This window comes from Microsporum canis, genomic scaffold (genome assembly GCF_000151145.1).
Source record: "Microsporum canis CBS 113480 supercont1.1 genomic scaffold, whole genome shotgun sequence".
Classification (NCBI taxonomy): domain Eukaryota; kingdom Fungi; phylum Ascomycota; class Eurotiomycetes; order Onygenales; family Arthrodermataceae; genus Microsporum; species Microsporum canis.
Genome location: NW_003299169.1, coordinates 2,776,652 through 2,789,147, shown reverse-complemented (window position 1 = coordinate 2,789,147; position 12,496 = coordinate 2,776,652). Strand labels below are relative to the sequence as shown.

The 12,496-nt window shown below is 47.4% G+C and overlaps 5 protein-coding genes across 5 annotated transcripts; 3 read left to right on the top strand and 2 right to left on the bottom strand.

Moving 5' to 3' along the window:
• Positions 1–399: 399 nt before the first annotated feature.
• MCYG_01017 (mitochondrial import inner membrane translocase subunit tim14) lies at positions 400–852 on the bottom strand (the record flags this gene model as incomplete). Its single annotated transcript, XM_002850867.1, has 3 exons — positions 400–538; positions 615–742; positions 802–852. The coding sequence occupies 3 exons, from the start codon at positions 850–852 to the stop codon at positions 400–402; spliced, it is 318 nt and encodes a 105-aa protein (XP_002850913.1).
• Positions 853–1,138: 286 nt separating this feature from the next.
• MCYG_01016 (ribosome biogenesis protein RLP24) lies at positions 1,139–1,794 on the top strand (the record flags this gene model as incomplete). Its single annotated transcript, XM_002850866.1, has 2 exons — positions 1,139–1,155; positions 1,184–1,794. 2 exons carry the CDS (start codon positions 1,139–1,141, stop codon positions 1,770–1,772), a joined length of 606 nt encoding a protein of 201 aa, XP_002850912.1.
• Positions 1,795–2,923: 1,129 nt separating this feature from the next.
• On the top strand, positions 2,924–4,039 carry MCYG_01015 (uncharacterized protein; the record flags this gene model as incomplete). Its single annotated transcript, XM_002850865.1, has 1 exon — positions 2,924–4,039. One exon carries the CDS (start codon positions 2,924–2,926, stop codon positions 4,037–4,039), a length of 1,116 nt encoding a protein of 371 aa, XP_002850911.1.
• Positions 4,040–6,218: 2,179 nt separating this feature from the next.
• MCYG_01014 (QDE-2-interacting protein) lies at positions 6,219–8,976 on the top strand (the record flags this gene model as incomplete). Its single annotated transcript, XM_002850864.1, has 6 exons — positions 6,219–6,952; positions 7,198–7,205; positions 7,255–8,003; positions 8,074–8,697; positions 8,749–8,780; positions 8,967–8,976. The coding sequence occupies 6 exons, from the start codon at positions 6,219–6,221 to the stop codon at positions 8,974–8,976; spliced, it is 2,157 nt and encodes a 718-aa protein (XP_002850910.1).
• Positions 8,977–9,595: 619 nt separating this feature from the next.
• MCYG_01013 (forkhead box protein C2) lies at positions 9,596–11,906 on the bottom strand (the record flags this gene model as incomplete). The annotated part of the gene is made up of 3 exons (XM_002850863.1): positions 9,596–10,543; positions 10,610–11,692; positions 11,787–11,906. The coding sequence occupies 3 exons, from the start codon at positions 11,904–11,906 to the stop codon at positions 9,596–9,598; spliced, it is 2,151 nt and encodes a 716-aa protein (XP_002850909.1).
• Positions 11,907–12,496: the final 590 nt, after the last annotated feature.

Here is a 12,496-nt window from a genome sequence, read left to right as displayed (position 1 = left end):
CATGATAGGTAAGGGGAGAGATATATCAACCTCTGGAATACAAGTATACTTAGGTATATAAATAGAGAGGAGTCTTTTTTTTGTCTTCCTGACACATTGCAAAGTCATGCTTCCAAATAGAGAAACAGAAATATAATCAGGCTTTATCCACCAAAAACGCCAGCGCTATGCATCAGCCCTCATGAATCTAAGAGAGAAAAGAAAAAGGAAATATTTGATAAAAATACACCAGCAGTTGATATCACTTCCGCTTGATATAGGGCTCATCTTTTTTCCCTTCTTCTGCCGTTTCGTTTTGTCCTCGAGCCATGGGCTTATAGGAAACATTGATTAATAGTATGTTCGGGTAGGATCCGGTTCAATATCCAGTTATCTTATCTCAAGATATGATGGAAATATCTAGACGGTCTTCTCAAGTAATTCTTTCGCTTCATTGATTTTTGTGGCAAGGTACGGGCTACCCCCTCGATCAGGGTGGTTAAGAAGCATTAGCTTGCGGTGGTTTGCGCGGACCTTATCTTTGGTTAGGGTTCGTTCACTGCCAATCAATAGTTAGTCAAGAAGACTTTTGATTATGGACGGAAGGAGGAGATATTCTTAGAGAAATGACATACGAGAGCGATAGGATGAGAGATGCCTCTCGTCTGTTCATCTTGGGCTCGAATCCGCCTTTGTAGAATGCGCGCCCAGCACCGTTCACGCCTCCTCTGTATCTGCGGAGTGCTACTAGACCGGCTCGCCCCTTGAAGAGATATGGTGGTTAGTTTACAGCTCAACAGCGAAAGGGCAGTTGGTGCTTACGAAGAAAGCGGCCGCGGCGACACCAACACCAATAGCGACTACTGAAGTCATTTTGATAGATGAATGTATATCCGTATGGGATGAACGGGTATGCGATGCTCAGATGGCCTGTCGACTGCACTTGTCAGATGGAATGCGAAGTTCTTCTTTTTTTTCTTCATTCTTAAACTTCCAAAATAAAAAAATAATATATAGACTTTCCCAATTAGGACTAGCGTCAGAATGTTAGTTAACCCGCAAAGAAGAAAGAAAAAAAAAATTAATTGAAGGGTATATGTCAAGCAACAACTACAAATATAAAATATTACCCTAGAATAATTATTGACCAGAGGTAACGATGAGGTATGTATTTCTGTATTTCTTAAGTCTCAAAATGGACGAGACTAACACAAAAGCCTAGGGTCGAGACTTGCCATTTCTGCTCACAGCCGGTGTATCCCTCCAAGGGAATAACATTCGTGCGCAACGATGCTCGACAGTTCCGCTTCTGCCGCTCAAAATGCCACAAAAATTTCAAGATGAAGCGTCAGCCACGTAAACTAAAATGGACCAAGACACACCGTGCTCTTCATGGCAAGGAGATGATAGTCGACTCGTCCCTGGTGCTATCACAGTTCGCCAAGAAGCGCAATGCACCTGTGAAATACGACAGAAACCTTGTGGAATCTACCATCAAGGCTATGAAGAGGGTAGAGGAGATCAGGCAGCGACGAGAGAGGGTATATACGAAGAGGAGATTGGCAGGCAAGATCGCCAGGGACAGAAAGAGAGCCGAAGACAGAAGGGTGGTTGCAGAGGGCGAGCATCTGATCCGCAAGGAGCTGAAGGAGATGGCGGAGGGTACCAAGATGGCGGAGGACCTACTCAACAGGAAAGTTGGCTTGCCCGTTGGAGAAGAGAAGCTGCGCGGGAAGAAGAAGACCAAATTGCTGGTCGATGGTGGTGCTCAGGAGGAGATGGATCTTGACTAGATCCTTTTGCCTTCTTGCATCTCTATACCTTTTTACCTCTTTCCTCTCTGCTCACACTCCTGGAAACGGATATAATTATGTTGGATTCCCTGTTATGAAAGACTAGGCGTGTACTCCTTTGCGTTGGCGTTTTATGGGTAGGGAAAAGAAATCTGATACTCCTTTTTTTTTATTTCATCATTCTACATACTCCCCTGGTTCTTTCTGTCTTTCTCTCTATTACTTGTTTGTTTTCTCTGCAGCTTCATTACCTACGACTGAGAGGCAAAAAGAAGAATGTTGATCCAGATGTTGCTTGTGTTGGTTGATCTAAAGTGCATCAATACCCCCATTATAGGGCCACTGATACCACCTGGGAATGATATCCGTTGTCATAGGAACGCCTGTCATGTCCTCTATATACCCGATCCTGTCATCTTATATACCTAACACACTCGATCAAACTGTCCTTACGCTGGATCAACTCGAGTTGATGCAAAAAAACGTGATCTTTTTGTCCTCAGGGCTTCAGTGTTCCTCAATTAGGAAAGTTTTACTACTTTCCCGCCACACAATATAAAAAGCTCTTCTTCTTCTCACTTTTCTCCCCTCTTCCTTTTCTTCTTCTTCTCTTCGTCAGCGCAGACGTTTTCTTCCCCCTTGGCTACAGATGATCTCAAGTGCAAGAGCAAGCTATAACCACTGCTACACTGCTACGGCTACCTCCTCTACCATCTCTTCAGTGAGATATTCGGCCTCCCACCCTCCTGCAACGACCTTCTCCTTGTTGACAGAGCTGCCGCTCCTTTCAAGGGTATGTCTTCTACTTTATCATACTGCCACTCCTTTCTCGATACATCATGCTAACCATGTATATAGGCAGCCAGAAAAAGAAACAGACTAGAAAGAAGCCTCATCTTATCTCTCCTTTTTTGAACGTAAGCACACCTAGTTTGATTTTATCCCTTTATATATACCTATTGCAACCTTTATATAAATACCCTGCTGTTCTCCTTGTGCCCTCTCAAACATTTTGATATCCCATGCTCTTTCTCTATTTCTTCCCCTTTTCAGGCTTTTTTTTTTCTGATACCAAATTTTAACCTTCCCTTTGTCCTTGTTACCATCGTTATTTTCTCTATTCTTGCTAACAAAGTCTTAGAACCACCAAAATGTTGATCACCTTCATCAGTTTAGTGGCAACATTGACAATCTGGAGCACCATTGCTTCAGCGCCCTCTACCGCCGTCGCCCCTCAGGATGGTTTTGGCAGACGGTTGGCTGGCTCCATTAAAGCTAGCCTCATGACTATCGGTGCCTTTGAAGTCACGAAAAGAGCAACGAAAACTGCCGCCTCCACCTATTGCTCTTACCGTCGCCTAGGAATTTCTGACAACCTCCCAGACGCCCCCAGGCGTCTCCCGGAAATTTCTAACCGCCTCCCGGCGACATACGAAGAATGGCTCGCAATCCCTCCGATCAACTATGCGCTTCTCTACGACGACCTCGATGAAGAAGTAGAGAGGCCTCCGACACTCAATGGACGACCGTTCCCATGGCACTTACTCAAACGCCAACACTATGGGACGCCTTGTCGTGCTGCTGATCCTTCCCCAGGTGCTACTCATACCCACCGCGTTGACAGAATCTCGCCCGACAATTCTTCAGAGATTCTGTTAGTCTGCGGCTACCTGGGGCTTATCCTCGCGTCATTGGCCCTTGGCCGATGTTTAGGAACCCGTTACCTTGTTCCCGCGAGTGCTATGGATAACGGCAAGTTGACCCTCCTCCCTGCCGGAGCTTCACCGGCTCTTCCGCCCCGTGTGGTAACCGGCCTCCGCTTGGAGTTGAGGACGGAGCTTGTGAACGGTTTACCTCTAATGTGGGACTCCCAACCCTACATTAGCTCTATCCCGTTCTACTGGATTGCTGAGCCAGGGACCCTCCACTTACTGAAACCGCAACCCGATTACACCACCAAACGGCAGACTGAGACCCGGACTGGACCTCAGACCCAGGCTCTGGTACTTCGACGCCTGGACAACATCTCGCCGTTCGTCTTGATTCAAATTGTTAGACTCCTCGTATCTGCTCTAGAGAGTGGGAATTTCGGTTCGCAAGAACCGAAGCCTGAACCTAAACTCGACCTGGCAGCTCCTCTACGGGAACCCAAGAAAAAGCGCAATCGACCTGGCCAAAAGCAGCGTCGACGCAAATGGGCAAAAGACAATATGATCGCCTTACAGGAAAGGAAACCACAGGAAGCCGAGGGGAAATCACAATCGTGAGGTTGTGCTCCGACCCTGGCCTACTGTCCGATGTATTGCGACCACTTGTCCCATGGATACAACAATGTCATAGCCGCATCTTCCAATCCCATCGCCATCTTATCGAGTCCTACCGAATTGTTTGGACCAGGAACCATCGAGCAAGGGCTTTAGCTCACCTCTGCCACGACCCCCCTTTTCCCTTTCCAGTTGATGACCTTACCTCCCACTAGTTCGTCAGGGCTAGCTGGTGTTGGTGAAGCATCAATTGGTTAGATGGAGATTGGGAAAGTGCCAAGCTGTCTTTGTCTCTTTGTGTTCCCCGAGCAACTCGGTTTGACGAAGCAAGATGCCCGGTAGCAGTATTGTGGCCAGGCTATGCTTCTTGTATTCAATTGCCCATCCATTGGGAGAGGAACGAGTTGAGCGCATTTTGAACAAGACGTATTGTGGGTAAACGGGAGCTGCGGAAGTGGAGTCTCTGAATATTCTTCGGGGATGACGTGAATGAAGGAATGGCTGCTGAGCCCTTAGAAAACAGACCCAAACAAAAAGACGGATGAAGAGGAGGAGATGATTGAACGTTTAACGATAATCGAATGATGATTGAATTGATTATGACGCGAGCAAGCACATATGTTTTAGCTGCAAATACTTCTTAACCACCGCATGTTTATATGCTTTGACTACGAGCTCAATTGAGCCTTTGATACAAGAGACAAGAGTGTCTGTCTATATGTTATACCAATATGATATATCCTCTACCATAACCTTGCAGATTCTTGATTCGTACACGTAAAGGCAGCCTATCCTCAATACTAAGACGGAAATATGATTAGGGACGACTTCTTATCACATTACTGTCAGCGTGGAGTATCTTCACCATCGCAAGCATGAACTTGGCCAAGTTCTCTCAAGTAATTGCCAGTTACGTTTAACTTGTAGTTACCCCTGCACTGGTAGTTAAATGACTAAGTTATCTCTCACCAAGCCCACTTTTCAGCGGCCGATAGTTAAAGCTTCTCTCATGCTAAAATTGACGTCTGGTCATTCTTCAACCGCATCTACAGTTTTAGTATTAACTGCTCCTGATGGATCACAGCGACTTATTCTGTTATTACTCTCAACCACCCATTTCTCTGAGGACCTGGTGGAGCGGCCTTGCGTTAACTGTGACCCGGAGACCAAATAACACGGTAAAATGCCGAGGATTTATGATTTATGGGATAAAGGTAAAGACCCAGACCCTTCATATTCCCCACAACATCGTTAACTACGTAGCTAATCGTTGTAATTTAGATCTCAGAACAAAAGGACAGGAAACACCCCTACGTATCAACTTGAGGCTGAGCCCTATCTCTCTGCTACCGACACAACCGGGGCTTCTAAACCGGAAGATTTGTTATGTACTTCTGGCCTTTGTCTCCAGACCAGACGGGCTTATAGAAGCAGGAGGTACGGATAGCTACAAGAACCTATACGGTATCCGATAACCACCGCAGAAGCCTTGGTGAAGCATCCAACTGACCCGAAGTCGATTCGTCGCTGCTTACCACATGCGCGAGGGGTGCAGCTTGCTATACGCGACAACTACTCTCGTCGTGTTAGAGGTAGCAGCGCATATTCATAGAATAGCCACCAAGTAGATGCATCTAGAAATACCACGAACTTCGTAGCTACCCAAAGGTTAGAGCCTATCGTCCTTAGTACACATAACTAACAACGGTTCAAGCAGTCGTATTAAGTCCAAGACGTCATATCAGTCGAAAACGTCATTCTCACAACCCAAATCATGGAACTGATGCTGTTTTTTTTTGGTTCCGCCAGCTTCCATCTAGGTAGCCCGAATATAAATATCGTCGCGGAGGAAGGACAAAGACCAATTATCGATCTGACCAACGGAACTTCTGACAACCTAAGGATCCCCGCATCAAAGAACCAAAAAAAAAAAAACAAAAAAAAAACAAAAAAAGAGACTGTGATTCACCTATACCGCCAGTTCCCTATTCACACATCTAATTTGCCAGCTTCTTTTTTCCCTTCTGTTTCTCTCCCACACCGTTAACAACTCCTCAAACTTCTCATTTTTCACCTGTAGAAAGGAAGAGGGCCCTCGGTCTCACGCTTGTTCTACAGGATATTCCGGACTGTGTATATCTTCTTATCCTGTCTTGATATAAGCCAGACTTCAACTGTCATCATGGACTTCGAGGAGCGTCTTAAGATGCTCTTTGCTGGAGAGGACGAGAATCTTCTTTTTACGAACGTTGACCTACACGAGGATAAGGATACATTTAAGCCGGGCCAGGTTGTAGCATCCTTTGGTACCGTGCCAAAGGGCTCAGATGCACAGTGGTCCGCCGGCACTAAGTATATCATCAGAACAGATAATGGCGGCCTAGAAGCACATTACGTCGACTGGTCAAGGAAAGATAGCTCAGGAGAACCTCAGACAGCTGCCAGTGAGAATGCGGACTGGTCAAAGGAAGATGGCCAGGACGAGCCTTGGACAATTATCAGTGAGTTTGTCGACTCGCCAAAGGAAGATGGCTCCGACGAGCCTTGGACAGCTGCTAGTAAGTATATCATTACGCTGGAGGACGGCAGCCCGGACGAATATTCGGTCGACTGGTCAAAGGAAGATAGCTTAAACAACGGTGCGTTTAAGGATGAACACCTGGCTTCGTCCTCTCGCACCACAAAGAAGAAAGCAAAAGCCTCGAAGAGGAAGAAGAGCAAGGCTCGTGGGAAGCAAACTACCCACGAGTTAGCTACAGCTGTAGCTAGTTCGTCTGGATCTAGGGAGACGACCTATTTCTGCCCACTGATGGCCATCTCTAGATTTCCGTATAAGTATATCAGAGGAGACAACATGGTGCATATTGCACATACATACTTTGACGGAGGCAAATTCTGGGATCGACCATGGGACGTGTAAGTCTCCTTTCTACATTCACTATATTCACTGGAGTTTCCGGTGTTACGGTTTCCTAGAGTCACTGTGTCACTGTCTCGGTACTGTTTATTCACTAATATGCATTCATAAAGGTACTACATTCACCCACCTGCCTATGTCTCCCTGAGACCTCTCCTCCTAGTAACCAAAGAGCAGGCTCAAGGCCTGATTGATACCATCAACGAAGATTTCGGCTGCAAGCTCTATATCCCATCTGATCCAGAAGCTGGGGTAATCATCCCTTTTACTCCTGACGGAACCCCCCAGCCTCAGTTCATAGGTACGTCCTTCAACCGTCAAATGAAGGGGAAGCTGGAACAAGCAGTGCCCAGTGCACCAAGTGGTAATAATGAGCCAGGAGAGAATGCATCTCCCGAGTTGAAACATTCCTTTGATGTTTTCAGGGAGAAAATGGAGACAGCATATGCCGCCACACGCCGCAAGTCCAAAAAGACCAAGGGAAAACGACAACAGACTCAAATACAGAAAATTCGCTCCTGGAATCGCGAACTCAAGCGTACACAATGTTACCTGGGCCTTCGACCTCGTGCCCCACGAAGTGATCCCGACCAGAGCGATGTCACCATTCCCACTGACTCATCATGGTCAGAGCAACAGCTTGCTGAGAAGAAAACTGCGTTAGCAAATGGGTCTATCCTGGAACCGCTAGATGTCGAAGACCCTGCTCCCTTTACGTTTGCGGATGAGCCCATCTTCATCTGCATCGACGTTGAGTTGAACGAGAGGCATCACGAGCAGATTACCGAAATTGGAGTTTCTACTCTGGATACCCTTGACCTGGCTGGCGTTCCACCTGGAGAAGGAGGACGTGACTGGATGGGCAAGATTCGATGCCGTCATTTTCGCATTTCTGAATACGCAAATGTTACCAACCATCTTTTCGTGGCCGGATGCCCAGAACAGTTCGATTTTGGCCACAGCGAGTTTGTATCAATTGCTAATTCTGCCGATACTGTCGACTCATGCTTCCAGCCCCCTTACTCCGGCCACATCCAATATACAGAGAATGTAAGAATTCCAAACCTTAGTCTTCCCCAACATTCATCTTCTAACGGTACTAATATATCTTCTTATTTAGAGTAAACGTTTCGCCACAAAGGAGGCAGACGGGAAACGAAACTGGTGGGATGACGGCGGTGTCCAACTACCACCCAATAACGAGAAGACACCAGATCATCTCCCTGAAATAAAAAAGTACAAGAATCAACAACGAAAACTAGTTCTCGTCGGCCACGGCCTCTCCGCTGACGTCGCCCACTTACGAAAACTTGGTTGTACATCCTTTGACCCCCACGTCACTCTCTCAGCCACGGGCGAAGAAATCAATCACCAACCGTATTTCCTTGATACGGTAGACACTGCTAACCTCTTCCGCATCCTGAAGCGTGAAACCCAACCTGCTGCTTTGGCCAGAGTCCTTCTTGAACTAGGGATTGCTGGCTGGAATTTTCATAACGCCGGGAACGACGCACGTTACACCCTCGAGGCAATGGTGGGTGCCGCTGTTAATGCCATTCAAAACGAGAGCAACGCCAGTGTTGATGCAACGGCTGTTCGGCTAACACCACAGCCCGGTGAGGAAGGCCTACACTGGCGACAGGAGGTCGAGCGCCGCATCGCCGTGGGGCGCCAGGAGGCTGAGATGAAAGTTCGTGAGGAATGTGCAATGTGGGACGCAGTCATGGGTTGGAATGGAGACTCCGTATACTGTGATGGAGGATCTCCTCATGGCCTGAACTTGGCTGACCTCTAGGCGATGATGCTATTTATTTTAATTAATCAACCGTATGTCTCTCTTTTATTTTGTTATACGGAACATAGTTATGGCAAACATAACGTGGGGTTTCAACAATGCCCCGATGTTTTACCAATAGGTAGAAACTAAATACACATTCACTTACATCAATGATCATAAACACTCTATTGATATGCGTATTTTTATTTAATATTCAACTTAACAATGGGATGTAGTAAGAAATAAATTAAAACGCCGCTTTTCATAATATGGTGTTGACCTTAGGAACACCCATTCTTAGCCCACCCAGCCAACCAACCGGGTAATTCATCCTATCTTAACAGCATAAAGACAACCGTCCCATCAGGCAAGGCAAAAGGCCGCCCGTAACCATGTCGTAAAGTACAATAAGCAACCGATGGCATTCGCGCAGTATAAAAGCCATAGCAGAGCCAGAAACGTTTCCAGTAAGGGGAAGAGACAAGACAATGCAAGTAGGTACATAGATAATACAAAAGAAGAGATAAAATGAGATAAGAGATAAATAAAAAGGCCATTAAAAGATGTTTTCCTCTGCATGATAGAGGGTGGAAGGGTAGCCAATTCTGTAAGGGGCCAGCAAGCAAGGGATTGGCCATTTGGCGTTTTCTTTCCTAATGCGTATTATTCATAGCTCATTTATGCATGTAGTTGAGTGTGGATAAGAAAGTATTGGATAATAATGTGGTGGTAGAGATATTGGCTGCTATAGTTAGGATATCTAACCAGCTCGCGCAGCGTTATTGATTTGTCTGTGGAAAGAACCAATCGGTTGAAAGCCCCTGTTTTAATATATTAGTATACTTATCTTTGTGTAGGAAAAGAATTAAACCAACCTTGCAAGATCAAAGCCACCATCATCACTATCGTTATTATCGTCATCTTCTTCCCAGTTATCCTGATGACGCTTTATGGTTTTATTTTCATGCTCGCTGGCTCTCTCTCTACCGATGCTGGATTCTCTGCCGCGTCCTCTGATGGATGATGCGGGCTTAGTTGGACTGCCCAGGTTAGCTGGCGGTGGACTACTGCTTGGTATAGTGTTTAATGTTTTCCAGCGATTAGACTCCGCTGTGCCGATGGATGGTTTCAGCGGACTCATCTCCGGCATCGGCTTGGCAGGCGTGTTGCCCATGTCTGCTAATTTCCAGAACTGGGCTGGCGAGCTAAGCTGCATATACCTTGAAGGAACTTGGGCTGTGCTTGGAGGTGCGAGACGGGGTTGCTGGCGTAAAGGGGCAGGTGTGATCATTGACGAGGCAGCGTCGTCGTAATACGAGGAGGAGAGAACGGGAGGAGAAGCAACGGCATTGTCGGACAGGCCGTATGTTCGAGCTGGTGCATTGTTGTTACGTGGGCCGTTGGGCAATGGAGACTGTTCGTCAAAGTCATGGGTACCAGCGCCGTTGATGCCGAGGCCATTTCGTGAACCACGGTCTGGCGTATATGCCTCGATCGGTGCGACGGAGAAGGAGTGATAACCTGGTGAAGCTGTCTGTGCTTGAGGTGACGGTTTGCTTGCCTGGGAAGAGGCATCTATATTCTTCTCCACGTTGATGGCTGGGTGGCCGTTGATGGGCTGGTAACCGGTTCGCTCCTTGCCAATGGGAGAGGCTGGTGTTGAGGACTGTCCACTCTTTTTGGCCTGTTTCTTCCAGTACTCCTCTCGGTGCTCTGGGACGATCTGCCACTTCATGCCTTTGCCCGGCTCGTCGGTGCGACGAGGGACCTTTTGGAACGCCTTGTTCAAGGAGAGATTATGTCGAATTGAATTCTATACATTGGTTAGTTGTTGTATTTTCATTAGGTGATCCTTCAATGCTTTGTGGTATAGACATACCTGCCAACCAGACTGCGAATGCCTGTAGAAAGCATATTTCTGCATGATAAACTTGTAGATGTTGCTGAGAGACAGCTTCTCTTCCTCGGTAGAGAAGATGGCCTGGGCAATCATGTTTGCATAGCTGAACGGCGGCTTGATATCCTTAGCCGCGTCCTCACTGTAGTCAATCTCCTCGGTGCTTTCCATCATCATTCCACGATTGTACATGGGAGACATTTTGGACGGCAGCTCGATGGTATCTCTCGACTGTGGCCGTTGAGAGGGCGTTGTCTGCCGTTTGGGAGTAACGGTGGCCGCATTTGCAATCTCTGCTCGACGGGTGCCGGTTGTGGCGGCGGGAGCTGCTTGGTCTCTGCTGCTGCTGGGAGCAAAGGACATGCGTCGTGGGCCAGGATTGGTGGTGGTGGTGGTAGTAGGATGCGAATGGTAGGTACTATCCCAGGTTGTGTCGTCTTCTCGAGTAGCATGAACGCCGTTCTGCGCCTGGTTGATAAAGGCCGGGTCAATAACGGCCTGGTCGCCGGGCGTGACAAACATCATCTGGGTATTGGCGATCTCTAGTATATCGCCGCAGGAGAGCTGTGTGGCCGTGCCACGCTTGAAAAAGACATTGTTCACGCGAATGCCATTACGTCCGTTTACTCTCACGCGCCAGCACGGAGGGTCGTCTCGGTCATAGTATATCTCTGCATGCAGTCTGGAGACAAACTTGCCGGGCCCCAGGTCGATGTGTACATCCGGCAGCGCCTGTGCGGCAACCGTGATGGGCGAAGACTGCGCGTCGACTCTCTGATCACGATCTGGAGGCCGTCCTATGTTGACATGAAGGGTTTTGACGTAGTATGTCCAGTCACGGCCGGCAATCTTAGCGTACGCCTCGACGCTTTCTTTGTTTTCCTGCTGCGTTCGGGCGTTGGAGTGATGAACCATGACGGAAACGGGGTCTCTAGCCACGGCCAGGTTGGCGATTACCGAGTCGACCAGATCATGGTTGGCCGCCATGTCGTTTTCGTCTTCATTCTCGTCTGCAGAGGCTGGCTCGAGGGCTCTGTCGAAATCCGGCTGAGGTGTGTGCTCGACCTGGTTTTAAACGTTAGATATAGATCAAGGTCAAAAAGCCGCGCGCGCAGCCAAGTGACGCAGATACACTGCTGCTGAAGATAGATATACCGACCTTGCGCTTCTTCACTGACCGCCGAGTAGGCGACGAGTCCAGTGCGTCCATATCGACGGGGTCATCGTGTAGGTCAACATCTCGCCGCCGGCTGCGGCGCTTTGCAGCCAAAGGTGGCATCTTCGACTCTTCCCGTCTATCGAGCACTCCGTCTTCACTCTGCCTTTTGACTCTTGTGCCTTCTTCCTCCTCTTTTATCTCTTCTTTCGTTACCAACCAAGATAAATATCAACAGACCGTTCGTGTTTTGGAGTTGTTGATGCGATCAAAATCGTGTTTTCGACGCCGATCAAGATATTCCCACCAAAAAAAAAAAAAAAAAAAAAAAAAAACACACACACACTTTTATAAGTCCTATCGCCGGGCGTGAGATAAAAAGGACAAGCCCACCAGTCTGTGCGATAATAAAATAGGAGAAATTCACCCAGTAAGTCTTTCGTAAATAAATAAATCGAGGGTCGAAAGGTCGAGAGAGCGAAAGAAAGAAAGAGAGAAAAAAGTAAAAAAAAAAAAAAAAAAACCTTCAAAGTAAACAAAAACTTATAGTTTTTTTCTCTTCTCTTCTTCCTCTGGTTCTTCTTGCTCGCCACCACCTTTTCTCTCTCTTTTTCCTTTCCTGCTCGACCGGAGTTGAACTTCTGGAGTCCGTCGGGGACGCTCTGAGTGGTTGCGCTTCTTCTTTATGTCCTCCCGTTGGCTGTCTCTTTGTT